General features: G+C 37.4%; 1 protein-coding gene across 15 annotated transcripts in view; it reads right to left on the bottom strand.

The window, feature by feature from the left end:
• Nucleotides 1-14,025, bottom strand: part of GRIK1 (glutamate ionotropic receptor kainate type subunit 1) — a 389,636-nt gene that overhangs the window by 37,190 nt on the left and 338,421 nt on the right. For 14 of the 15 annotated variants that reach the window (XM_035283110.3, XM_035283108.3, XM_054249096.2 and 11 more), the window contains 5 exons: nucleotides 13,804-13,917; nucleotides 12,627-12,830; nucleotides 11,105-11,328; nucleotides 4,867-4,985; nucleotides 557-774 (listed from right to left, as the gene is read on the bottom strand). In XM_035283110.3, coding sequence (XP_035139001.1) covers nucleotides 557-774; nucleotides 4,867-4,985; nucleotides 11,105-11,328; nucleotides 12,627-12,830; nucleotides 13,804-13,917 — 879 coding nt within the window. Of the gene's footprint in view, nucleotides 1-556; nucleotides 775-4,866; nucleotides 4,986-8,590; nucleotides 8,825-11,104; nucleotides 11,329-12,626; nucleotides 12,831-13,803; nucleotides 13,918-14,025 lie in introns of those variants that run through there. The other variant, XM_035283109.3, reaches the window with a different exon arrangement.

Below are 14,025 nucleotides of genomic sequence, written 5' to 3' on the forward strand. Positions count from 1 at the left end.
TGGGAACACTGTCCTTCATCAGTGCAGACTCAATATTAGACCAGAGTCTCCTGGGATTTTTTTGTTCTTAATTCTCTAACTAAATTTCATTATCAACACATTTTCTTATCATCTGCTTCTGTCTCATCAAGTACAGGACAGAAAGAACAAAATAATGATATTCAAGCATTTTGGTTACCAGAATATTAGATTAAGGAATCTTTATTTTGTGGGTTGTACAAATGAGTGATTGATTAATGAGTGGTTAGGTTTTATTCAGAAAATGGCATTTCTTTTTCCGGTGTAAAGGCAAGAGGGGATATTGAAGATATTGATCTATGGATCTGAGTACACTAAATTGGGGTGGCATAAATGACACCTACTTGGGGACCAAAGAAATTGCTTTATGCTGACTGAGGCTCCAGGTGTTCCTTATAATGGGATTATGTAATTATAAATTGTATTTCATTTTAAAAATTGCCCAATATCTTTTTCTTTTTCCTTTTTTTGGAAAGACTCTTTTATCCTCTACCCAAAATATCAGATAATCATGGAAAACACTTTGTCAGCTTCTTACCTTGAAGAAGGTCATTGTTGATCCATCTCTGACGGCCCCATATTCTATCTTGGTTTGCTTTGCCAGATCATCTGCCGAATCTATGGGGGATTCCATTCTCTCTACTGTCAAGAAGGCAGCCAGATTGGCAGTGTAGGATGAAATGATGATTAGGGTGAAAAACCACCATATCCCTCCAACTATTCTGGTCGATAGAGCTTTGGGCATCAGCTCTGATCCTGTGATGGTATCATCAGAGCAAGGGTGTTAAACACAGTCAGAAAGAAGGGGAAGACGTACAGTTTGACACTATTCTAGGGAGATCAACCCATCAAAGTCTTGCCATCTTGTATGTAGATGAAATAAATGCATTTTCTAGAAAATGGAGCAAAATCTAAAGGATTCTTTTCAAACCATTAATCACTACTGCTACTTTAACTGTAAAGTATCATCAATAGTTGATGGTATTAAAACAGTTTTAACCTGGAGATATTTCATGCCTAAAATGTAGTTAGTTGCTTAGAATTGAAAAGTTAATCCCAAGACTTTGCCTTTTATTACTGTCTAAATGCATCATAAAATGTGACGTAAAGTGTTTTCTGTCTTTGTATAACTATGAAAAGCTTTGAAATGCTAACATTTTTATTTAAGGTTGGAGAATGAGAGAAACGTAAAATATTAACATGCCATTTATCTTATGTACTTTAATAAAATATTGGGATATTACAAATAAAATGAAGTAAGATGCAGCCATGCTTGACAGTGGATGAATTAGTTTTTATTGACTTACGTTTCTTTAAAAGCCAGAATTCTTTTTTCTACTATAGATTCTTATTTGGATAAAAATACACATTCTCTGCAAAGCATACTTTTGTCCTTAAATAAAATGCTGTTTCTTAACTATGCTTCAAAGACTGGCTGTTCCTTAGGTGAAAGAAGACTTTTCTGGTAAGGAAGTACATTTTAGATGTAATTCAGATGATTTTAAATTATTTTTAAATGACAAAATAGAGGTACTTAATGTGTTTACCATGGAAATCTTCCTCTCTAAAAGAAAGGGTTCATGAGCTAAGTTTACTCACAGGAAAGACATCTTGAGACAGCCTAGCTCAATTTTGCTCAACCTGAGCTGTGGAAGTCTACACATTCAGCAGCAGAATTAGAATAAATGAGTACTATTAGAATTCACTCCAGTTGTACTGATTTAGAAATGGATTTTGGCTTGTCCATGTGCCTGAAATTTGCCATTGGTTCCGTACATAGCATATCCTCCATGAACCTGAAGGCATGACAGAGTTTAGGTGACCAGATAAAAAGTGAAAGAAAAAGACCCTAAATTTAAAATCCTAGAGTGAAGTACAGCAGGTAAGATGTCTGGTCTATAGGATCCTTTTATTATACTGATAGGTGTTTTGAAGCTCGGTAGTTAATAATGGCTTAAGATGGAAAGGAAAATTGAAGTTCACCAATCTACTAATAAATGAGTTTGTGCTCAGGTTTAATCTATAAACAGATGCACATACTGCTCATGAAATCAAAGCCAGCTCAAGGCGAGTGATAAGCATATCAGAGTTGGCAGAGTTTCTGGGCTTTGAATTAACGGATATATTCTCCTAATGCTATTAGGAATCTTTGTATTCTATTCCCTTTTAATGACGGAAATGGTTTGACAGCGATTTTTGTTTCCTTCTGTCATTTGTTTGAATTTGAGTGGGGAATATTATACAGATTTATAATGGTTTTCCATTAAATTGCCTCCAAGGATTTAGTGGAACAGTTTGCTGCTGTTATTTTAATATTGTGGTTTAATGGATTTATATGCCTGTGGTTGTGTGTATGTTTAAATGCCCAAGGTTGTTTTATATCTTTGTTCTTAATTGATCTAGCAGTCTTGTGGCAATGTGATATTATTTTAGATCTTTAGTTGGTTATCATTAAAATACCATTTATTTCATCAAATAGCCATAGGAAATAAATAACAGTTAATAGATATATTTTTCTTAGCTCATAGGTGCAGATTTTCTGCTGTAAATTTATTCTTTTGTTATTTGGTTGCATTTATGAAAAGGCAAGGTTTTAACTTATCTCTGTATTTGTATAACTATGTATTATATGGCATTAAGACAGGACAGACAGGTGAACAACAGGCTGTTGATATGTAATAATATTAATTCTCATCTTTCACACTTTCAAATGCATATTTAAACTTTTAGATAAAGTTACCTTAGAAATTTAATAAAAATATTAATAGAAATGTATTGAGATTACATTGTAAACTTTCAGTATATGGCATCAATTAGATTTATCTATGTTTCTTGTTTTCTATTTTTACCTAATTTTGTGAATTTCATAGTTCTCCATGTTAATTTAAAATGCTTAGAAATGGCTTCTTTCAAATAGAAATAATTTGTATAAGTTTAGTACTCTAGAGGATGAAATTATGAAAGCATTATAAGTTGAGTGAAACATTACTAGAAAATATTTGGAATGAGAGACAATACTTGCTGAAGTCTCTTTAGTGCCTTTTATGGCAGACATGACAGCCAATCCTGATCCAGACTTTGCTCACGCTCTGTAGAAAAGAGAAAGTCTGATCATCACATTAAAAAAGTAAAGTACAGCAGGTCAGATGTCTGGTCTATAGGATCCTTTTATTGTACTGATAGGGTGTTTGAAAAAAAAATGTAACAAAATGGTTTCCAATTGAGTACAATGACAAGCTTCTGCTAACAAGAGAGAGCGCAACAGAGGATAGCTACCTGGTTCAACGCCACATGCTAGAGACAGATGCACTAACAGTCACAAGTACCTCAAGTTTGTACCTGGAAAGATTTGTTGCACTTGACAAATGTTTGTAAACTTCTTAAAAGACAAGCAGAGTCTGGTTGGGGCTGACTGTCATGTACCCAAGGTAGTGGTAACTAACAGACACTGCATCCCACAGTGTGCTGTGGATGATGGTAAACTCCAAACAGGTAAAAGATGAAAGATAAATTCTGGGGGTGGGTGCACTCACATGACAGAAGGCAGCCACAGTCATATGCCTGCACAGGCCTGCTGCATGCTCTGTGAAACCTAAAAGTATATATACATATTTATTCTAATGCCTGGAGAAGACAAAGTGTGGAGAAGGAGCAGGGATCTCCTTCACTCTGACGGTAATTGCTCACAAGATAAATATCCTAAAAATTAAATGCATAGGTAAAATAGTATATGGGGTTTTCTGCAGGATTTATACCTCTGTGCTATGCTCTAAATTTATGCAAGTGATTTCTAGTAAATCAGATGATATCTATACCTATTTAGCAGTGCCCACACAAACCACATTTAATTGTATAACTAGAATTTTCCCACTGTCTTTAACTATTTACTATTTCATTATTAGAATTTGGTATTTCCATAGTCTCTCTCTCTCTACTTTGAAGACCCAAAAGATAAATACTTCAAGTATTGTAATACTTCCCTAATGAGAAACCTAAGGGTTCACCCCCAAATAGGAAATACGTTTGATGTACATCCCAGTGGAATTTTCCTTTGCCACTGTATTTTGCAGCTTATTGTCAAATGAGCAGATATTCAAAACACAACAGCATCTGTAACTTATGATTTTCTTACATTAATGCACTTAATCCTGGAGTATTGTCTATACCATATGCCTGGCATTGAAGCTGAAAAAAAATCACAAAAGAGAGTTCTTCCAAAGGTTAAAACAACTCCCCCTTCCCCCTTTATGGAAGCAGAATCCCCCATTTCATAGGAAGTGTATAAAATATATTACATTTCTATGGTCAAACTTTATTTCCCTGACTCCTACAGTTTATTGTTGCTATGGTTACCAATTGAAGGAGATTGTGAAGTTACTGGGAGGCTAAAATGAATCTCAGTAGGGTTTGCCAGAGTAGTAATTAGGTGGAAGTCCTAGGTAAGTTCAGCAATTGGAAGAATCTCAGTGAATTTAATCTTCAAAGGATTTAAATTCCGCTCCTTTAAACCTCTCACTCATGGACCTATGGCTGAGAAGGAGAAGAGCAACGTCTCCATCTATGCAAATTTGTAAGCAATTTCTCGGGTACCTTATCCTTTGCTACCTACAGGAAGATTTGTATTTATTGCCTGATAGAAGTGTTGTTTTAGATATATAGCAAGGGAGTTCCATATAGGTCATTGGTTTTGCTTTATCTTCAGAACTGGCTAGAAAGTGAGTTGCTATTTTCTTAAGTTCCTGACACAGTGTTTCATCCTACCCTCTAGCTTCATGGTGGAGTTTACCAGCATGAAAGCCTGTCAGCACACTGTGGGATGCGTGTGACAAAGATAGGCAACCGGTGTACCTTGCTGCATGAGAGCTCCAACTCCAAACCAGAAACTATTTAGTAAAGTAAAATTGTTTTCCACCACGTCTGAGTCAGGGTTGCATGGGTGGGGGTTATACCACTCGTAGGGTGTAAACCTGTGGTAGTTAACAGAAACAGGCTGTAAATATCAGACAAACACACAAGGCACCAGCAAAACCTGCTGAGTAATGCAGAAAACCCAACAATTCATGGTGAAAGCTTCAAACCAAAGGAGTAAAGGCCATAGTCAGAAACTTACAGCTTTGGTGGGCAAAGTGCAAAGAGCCTTGACACGTTAATATTTACCAGACTTCTTATTTCTAGGCAAATGGTCAGCTGGAATTGTACTCCTCAGATCTATGTCTACTGAATTCTTGAGTTTTCATTCATTTCCATATTACTGAACAGCTAGATGAACTGTAAAGAAAGGATCACTCATCCCAAGTATTTACCCCACCAAGTAGCGATGAACGTGACACACACTTGTTGTATAGCAACTACAATGTCAAGATACTGTGTTGCTAGATCCTGTGGGAGACACACAAAAAAAGGGGTGACTTGCCTTCAAGGGGTTTGTATGGACAGATGGTTAGAAAGAGTCTAAGTGGCGTTCTGGCGATTTTGTCATGCATCAAAGGGGTTGCAAGGCCGAAAACAATCAGTGAACAAAATGTAGAGCTGAATTTGGAGCGTATTAGATGTTTTTGAATAGTACATGGGAAAAAATCATAATCCTAATGAAGAGACAAGGCTTACATTTGGAATTATTCTGGTCCAGGTCTAGTGGTATATATTAGTATTAACGACATAGCATGCCTCACTGGAGAATCTTAAGTTCATAATCTCCTTTTGATTTGTTTTAAATTTGTTTTCAGAACTATGGCCTGTGGTCACTTAATCACCAACCTGGTTTTGTAAGTGGTATGCTTTCTATAGCATTATTATAGCTCTACCTGCAAGGTGGTGTGCTATAGGCAGTAAATGTTTCTGGAAACACAGCTAGTAGTGTGGGAAGTCAACTTGGAACAATTCGCTCAACCTCTCCTCTCTGGCCTCAATTTCCTTATTTGTAAAGATGAGGGAATCCAGATATCTCTAGGGGTGTACTTAAAACAAAAATCTGCAGAACTAAATACATTTTTCGTTATTTCTCTATTTTTTTAAAGCATTGATCTGACCTAGGCAGCCCAAAGGAGGCCTCTGCTCTGTGGTTACTTTCCAGGGCTATCCTGCCAAGTGGTGCTTATTTTTCCAAAAAGGCATTAGCAGAAGCACAACAAAGTGATCTGAAAATAATTTAAAATGCAGTCATTTTTAGCACTGACAGATTAGCCGTTTGCCGTTGGGTCTTTTCAATGCAAGCAGGAATATTCGAATAATGTTAAAACCCCATAAAGCCCAGGAGAACACATGGAATGCTCTCCAGCCACAAAGTTTCAGCAGTAAACAATGGCAGGTTGCTGACACACTGGGGAGAACTGGGCTTAAGGTGAATACATTATGTATATGAAAACAAGGCACATTGTGAATCCAGCACAAGGAAATGGGCAGACAATTCCTCTTCATGAAAAACCATTTTCTAAACCTTCAGACACCTTCTGGAACGTGTTCAGTGCCTCCTCATTGAGTCTTAGGGGGACTGGGATAACAGCTTGGTAGTTGATCCCAGCCTAATGAAATCCGACTCATTACTGCGGCTTCTCCACAGCTGCAGGGTACACCATGCAGGTTCCTAGGAAGCCGACGAATATAGCTATAATTGACAATGCCATGCCAATACATTTTAATTAATGTTTCAACAATATAATTAAGTTTTGAATTTGCACACTCTTATAGCCATAGTAGTGTGCTGAGCTGAAGAAATGAATACTAATATTAATGAACCTATTAATTGAAACAGCATGCAGAGTAAAGATCCCATTACTTAAACACTATCATTGTCACTTGTACAATAATTTTAAAATATTAATTGAAATAAATTTAGAGGCTAATGTATTCAAGAGAAGGGGTTTTATTTTTTTCAAATAGACCGTAAGACTTGGCAACCACGAGCCCTTCAATATTCTGGCATTTCTCTCTCAGATACGCTCCCACCAATGAGCTCATCACTTTCCTCTTTGGAACGCTGCTTTTAACTTGGTCTTGTTTCATACTTTGCACTTATAAGAGAGCAATTAATCTAATTTTTGTGTGGCAAAAAGTAAAACTGTCTAAATAGCAATGTGATTCTGCCTGCTCTGCAGAGATATTTTAGGTTCCTTCTCTCTGGGATTCTGAGTGACTTATGGAGTATGTGGTCTGGTGAATATTAAACAGTGACATGATGCCGTGCTGTAAGACACTGGTTCTATAATGCAATAGACCTACCTGTTGCCTGGATGTAGACATTTCAGCTTGGAATTCCTAATGCCTGCTTAAAGATGCCAGTGTGACAGCGGTGTCAGCATTAGGAAGTCTGGTGAAAAGATTAGTATGTGACCTACACCAAAGATAATTCAAAACTGCTGTCCCCGAATGACTCTAAAGAAATCAATACTGATCTTTACTAAAATGGTAGAGAAGGGAACAAATGTGCTTAAAACCTGTGACAAAACTTGCATATAGAAGAGTAGCCTTATGTTGAAATGTGAAAGTTCACTTTGGGTTTATGTTTGTTTATGCCAGCCTTACACTTGAATGGAAGATATAAAACAAGCTCACACAGAAGTTTTCTAATTAAGGGTCTAATTTTTGTGGCTGAGAATGCACAGTAGGCTGCGTTGAGGAGAGAAAAATCCATCTTTTAAGGCAGAACGCTTTATTGAACTTGTAATCTAATGGTTGGGTTTGTATCATAACCATAGAATTTACTTTCGGCCGGGCGCGGTGGCTCAAGCCCGTAATCCCAGCACTTTGGGAGGCCGAGATGGGTGGATCACGAGGTCGAGAGATCGAGACTATCATGGTCAACATGGTGAAACCCCGTCTCTACTAAAAATACAAAAAATTAGCTGGGCACGGTGGCGCGTGCCTGTAATCCTAGCTACTCGGGAGGCTGAGGCAGGAGAATTGCCTGAACCCAGGAGGCGGAGGTTGCGGTGAGCCAAGATCGTGCCATTGCACTCCAGCCTGGGTAACAAAAGCGAAATTCCGTCTCAAAAAAAAAAAAAAAAAAAAAAGAATTTACTTTCAATGGTTTTCTGGATATTTTTCTGCCAAATGCTAATTTAAAAAATGTCAATTTTTAAGAAGACAAACATAAATTATAGAACTTAAGCAGACATTCTATCGGATAATTGATTTGTTTAAATTGTTTATGTTGGACATAATTTCTTGGTATTAAATATTTTTCAAAAAGTGGAAACACAGTCAAACACAAAACCAAAACCCCAACATAGACACTTGTTAAAAGTCATAGTAATTAAATATTGTTTTCCTTCGTTTGTCTCCCCAATGTCTACATCTTTATGCATTTAATTCAGTTCAGCAAATAATTTTTAGGCATCTATCTAGTGAGGGCATTCACTTAACTACAGTGATGGGGCTTTATTTTCCTCTTTAAAGAACAAAAAAGAAAACAATTTACAACATAAATTCAAAAGTCTCCCTAGAGCTGTAGATGATTATGAGATTTACTGTTTTTCGTTTCCACTTTCTTAACTTGGAGTGCAAAACACTAAGGTGGTAACTGAAGGGGCAGAGTTATTTGAGTTCATGGTCTCAAACTATGATGCTGGGAAGTAAAAGTGAATTGGTACATCTACTTAGGCAGAATTTTGTTTTTGAAAATCACCTCCAAATATATATTTAGTGGCTTTATGAAGTAGAAGCAGGGTGGATTCAAAGGTGTAGAGAAGGTAAAGGAAGTTGAAAGTAGAGTCTTCACGGCAGTGTGCTTGTGCCTTGTAGGGAGTTCTTTTCTATATTGCATCCATACTGTTTCCAAGTTTGCATTTGACGCATAACACCTCCATGTCTGAACCAAGACCAGGGCAAGAACACAGTGGAAGGGGAGACAAGAAGAATAAGCGAAATAAGGAACGACTGGCTTATAAATGGTTCTCTCAGAGAGTAGGAATACCGAATGGATTGCATCAATGGTGGTTGTGGGGATGCTATTACCTTAATAGAAATAAAATGTGGGAAGTCAGAAATATGGAGGTCTGGGTCACCACGAGCTTATGGAAGAACAGATAAAATAAGGAGGGAACACTGCTGAATGGCATGCCATCCTGACATACTCTGATGACAAAAATAAGGAGATTTAAGTGCACAGTTTGAGTCAAGTGTAAAAGGGTACTTTCAGCCTGTGTTCTTGTGAGAACTTTCTGATGCTGCTGGCATTTCTTCTCCCGCTGGCTTTGATCAAGTCATGTAATAAACATGTATTTTATTTACATAAAAGCAATGTATTTTCTCATCAACTCGCCTTGCCTGTTCTACTCATCAACATCTCTGTCTAGAGAGAGCCTGAGACTGCGAAGTATGAAAACTCACTTTTCTGTTGCCCTGGGCTGCATGAATTGCTCCACCAGTCAGAATATCACCCAAGAGGCATGGGCCTCAGGGCAGAGGTATGCAAGAACAAGTAAACACAAGATTCCTTATTAGAAGGTGCTTTACCTTAGGGTGGTCATTTAATAAATGGCCATTCCAAGGCAACAGTAACTTCACTGAGGAGTCAGTAATGAAAAATATACCTCCAAAGGTAAATGATTATTTATTAAATTATAAACAATTTATTTAAAAAAAACTTTAATACCCAAAGCAATGTTTTGAGCATGGGTTTGTGAACCCTGGTGCTGTTGACATTTTGAAGTGAATAATTTTTGGGGCATGCCTGTCCTGTACGCTATAAGATGTTTGTCAGCGTCCCTGGGCTCCATCCACTTGGTATTACTTCCTACTCCCAGTAGTGACAACTAAAAAAAGGGTTGCAAATATTCCAAACGTTCCCTGTGGGACAAAATCACTCCTAGCTGAGAATCACTGATTTAGAGTATTAAAATATAAAAGGATGATATTACTGTGCATACGGTCAATGTTTAATTTTCGGAAGTAAGGCATACCGAAAGGGAGATTGGGTCACTAAAAACAAAACCTGAGCTTTGGTAATGGCACACTCTAAAAGGCATAGAGAACTTGAAAACATTCATTTCATTTTGAATGTATAAATACCCACATGTGAGAGCACACATTGATTTGGTTTCAGTATGTCTGCCTTGTGAATCTTTAAAACCTTTCCAGCCTGGGTTATTTTCCCAAGCTTTCTTTATAATTACACCAGGGAAAAGTTACCTGGCATTAATCAAAATCAGACAGTGGACAATGACAAAGAGCTAGCATGAAGAAATATTTCTCTTAGAAATTCCTGGAGGGAAAACAAAAATCGATTAGGGAAAAAGTTCACTGAGTTTTGTTGAAAGGTGAAAATGATTGAAAACAAGTAGGGACGTACAAAAGCAATTTTTTAAAAACATGGTTTATCTAGGGATAGCAAATGTTTAAGCTAACAGAAAGATAAAATAGCTGTTTCAAATTTAGCATTAAAGGTATTCAGAAAATATGATCCGCTGAAAGGTATAAAATCCTTTAAGGAACTGTGTAGAACAAAAGAGTTAAATACAGAGTTAAGTCTCAAAAAATAAAAACCTCAACTGAATCATCTTAATGGTAGCACAGAGGTTTCATGTCCCCAGGCTCTGTATATAAGCAATTTTTCCTTTCAGCATTATTCCTAGAATTCTCTTTAACTTTCTAATGTTTTAAAAATAAATTTAATAGAAGTTTTGAAGTATTTTATTTATTCCTAAGGACTTGACAACATTTTCCCTTCAGTGTTTTTTATTTGCTATGATAATTATTTGCTAACTTTTTAATGTTTTGCTTACCTAAATATTCTAGGGGTCAGATATCTTGACACCATTTTACTATTCCTATGGAAACATTTTAGACATGAGACAGTGCTTTTGTTATATATCAAAGAAAATGGCTAAATAACCATTTTATGTTGCTTGAAATAGGGATAAAGTTAAACTCATATTAAAAATTATCTTCCTCCCTTTTAAAAGTAACTTTATAAGTAATTAGAAAACATTCATTTACAGAATGGCTTTTATATGGAAACCTGCGAGAATAGAACACTGGCAAAACTAAAAGTACACTTTGAAGTTCTTAATTTTTGTCTGCCTCTGGGACATACAGGAATCTGAGACTGACCTACACCTCTTGTGAATTCAGTGGTTCTTAAACTTACCTTGCAATCACAAAGAGTACACAACTGACTCCCAAGCAGGCTAAGAGCACATACATCCAAATATCTGGAGACAGGGGGTTGAGAAAGGAGAAGACGCCTGGATTGGTACCATTGGGCTTCCGATAGAGAATGCTGATGCCTAGGGTCATGAAGGGTTTGGAGAAGTCAATGACTTTCTCCCGCACATAGGTGATGGTAAGAGGAGCCACTGCCAGGTCAGCCCTCTGCAAAAGCAAGTTCAAAATTATCAGCTTAGTCTGGCTTCTTTGCAAATATCTAGACACTGTAAATGTCACGAATCTCCTGTGATAATTGGTTCTAATACAAAAACCGTTGATTTAAAAAGTTATGTTTATGAAATAGTATCAGCAAAGATAAAATACACACATACATACAAAAACATATATATATATAATTCTGGAACTAAATGAAGACAAAATAGGCAGAAGGATGTCTTAAAAGGGTATGTGAGAAAAAGAAGGAATGAGCAACTTGGTTATACTGTTAGTTAACATGATGAGATTTTGCTCTGAGCTGACAACTTTAAAATTCTTTATTTAAGAATCACTTAAGTTTATTTTCAGTATGCAAAAAAGGCCCATGGTTGGGCACAGTGGTTCACATCTGTAATTCCCAGTCTTTGGGAGGCCAAAATGGGCAGATGACCTGAGGTCAGGAGTTCAACTCCAGCCTGGTCAACATGGTGAAACCCCGTCTCTACCAAAAATACAAAAATTCTTTGGGCATGGTGTCAGGTGCCTGTAATCCCAGCTACTCAGGAGGCTGAGGCAGGAGAAATGCTTAAACCTGGGAGGTGGAGTTTGCAGTGAGCAGAGATGGTGCCACTGCACTCCAGCTTGGGCAAAAAGAGTGAGACTCCATCTCAAGAAAAAGAAGAAAAGAAAAGAAAATGAAAGAAAAAAGAAAAGGAAAGAAAGAAAGAAAGAGAGAGAGAGAAAGAAAGAAAGGAAGGAAGGATCCATATGATATGGTTCGGCTCTGTGTCCCCACCCAAATCTCAGCCTGAACTGTAATAATCCCCATGTGTCAAGGGTGGGACCAGGTGAAGGTCATTGTCTCATGAGGGCACTTTCCCCCATGCTGTTCTGGTGATTACAAGTGAGTCTCATGAGAAATGATGGTTTTAGAAGTGTCTAGCATCTTCCTGGCTTGCACTCATTCTCTCACCTGCCACCCTGCAATGAGGCATGTTCTGCCATGATTGTAAGTTTCCTGAGGCCTTCCCAGTCATGAGGAACTATGTCAATTAAATCCCTTTATTTTAACTTACCTAGTCTCAGGCAGTTCTTTATAGCAAACTAATGCACCACATATTTTTATCATTGATTTTGATCTTCACTTGCCCTTCTAAGTAAGCAAACTCCATTTCTAGGTTGTCTTCCTTTGCTTCTTAAAAAAAATTTTACAATTCAAAAAAAAATCAAACGTTTCTTCTGTAATAATTTTTTTCTTACTTTCTCTTATGCATATTTTCAGATACATTAGAAATATTGTAACTTACGTGATCTATGAGTTCTTTAACCATCCCGTTCCACTCTCCTTTGTCATTCTGGGCCCCATATTTGCCATCGGGAACTAGTTTAACATCATAAATGAAACCCAGGATGTTTGACAATTCTTTCAACAGGTCCAGGCAATATCCTTCAAATCGATCATTTCCATATAGAGGCTTATCAGATTTCCTGTACATAACATAGGGTTCTTCCTAAAGGAAACAAACCAAATATGAAAACCCTGTTATAATGAAAGGAAGAGTTTACTCCAGCAGCGGCCTGAGGATGTGAAATATTTGAAAAGGATTTTGAAGAGCTGAGAGTACTGAAGTCATTCACTCGTCTGCCTGCCTCTGCCTTCTATAAATACAGAACACTTCCTCTATTACTGTTTCTTCCCCTTCTGCCTCTTTAGATGGGAGCTCTTCCTTCCTCTGTGGAGGGTGGGGCTGTGAGGAAATGGTGTGATGGAGACAGAGTCACATTTAAATGTTGGGTCTGAGAAGAAGGAAGGCACAGAGGGCAATGGGAGCCCCGATGCCTGGCCACCTGCTGTACCAATACCCAGGCTTTTATTGTATGACCCCTCACTGTTCTGGGTTTTATCTCAGAGCCTCATGACAGAGAAATGTATATCACTAAATATCTCCTTTCATTCTTTGCACTTCCTGTCTATGACTATTCTCATTTCTTCATCTAAATTTCATCTCAATTTAACTATTCACTTACTATCTACACATTTTGGTTGGTTTCCTTCAGGGTAGCCCATTCCAAAGGCCATTTTTATGTCTTTTATCATCTGTCCCATTTTCTTTTTTGAGACCTTAAATCTCACATCTGCTTATTCTCTGCTTATCCAGGTACATGATCAATCCCATCTCCTATTAAAAAATGTACATTTGCCTACTACCATGCATCTATAATCTTGTTAATGCTCATTTGACTAAATGAATGCTCATTTTGTTTTATAAAATTGTAATAGTTGCTATACTGCTGACATATTCTTTAGGTTTATCCTCAAATAAACTGATAGTGGGGTCATTCAAACACAACAGAGAACTGTCCCAGATAAAAATGGACATTTGCAGACAGAAGCGTTGACATGAAAAAGACAGTTGAGGAATGCTTCAAAGTCTAAGGCAGGAGTCTGGATAAGACATCCTCAATTCCACGAAGTCAACTTACCAGAATGGTGGTGACAATGAGTGTTCGGTTGGCCAGTGAGTCAGTGATATTGCTGGACTTGTCTTTGTTGCTGTCCGTCATGTTAAGCCCACTGTTGGAATTCCAAATCCCAATCTACACAGAACACAGTACATCAGAGGCTGCTGGCTGTCAGCGTGACATTTACACCAAGGAGAGGCCCTTTCTCTACCAGGCATGGGCAAAAGCTCATGGTTTAGGATA

This window comes from Callithrix jacchus, chromosome 21, assembly GCF_049354715.1.
Source record: "Callithrix jacchus isolate 240 chromosome 21, calJac240_pri, whole genome shotgun sequence".
Lineage (NCBI taxonomy): Eukaryota > Metazoa > Chordata > Mammalia > Primates > Cebidae > Callithrix > Callithrix jacchus.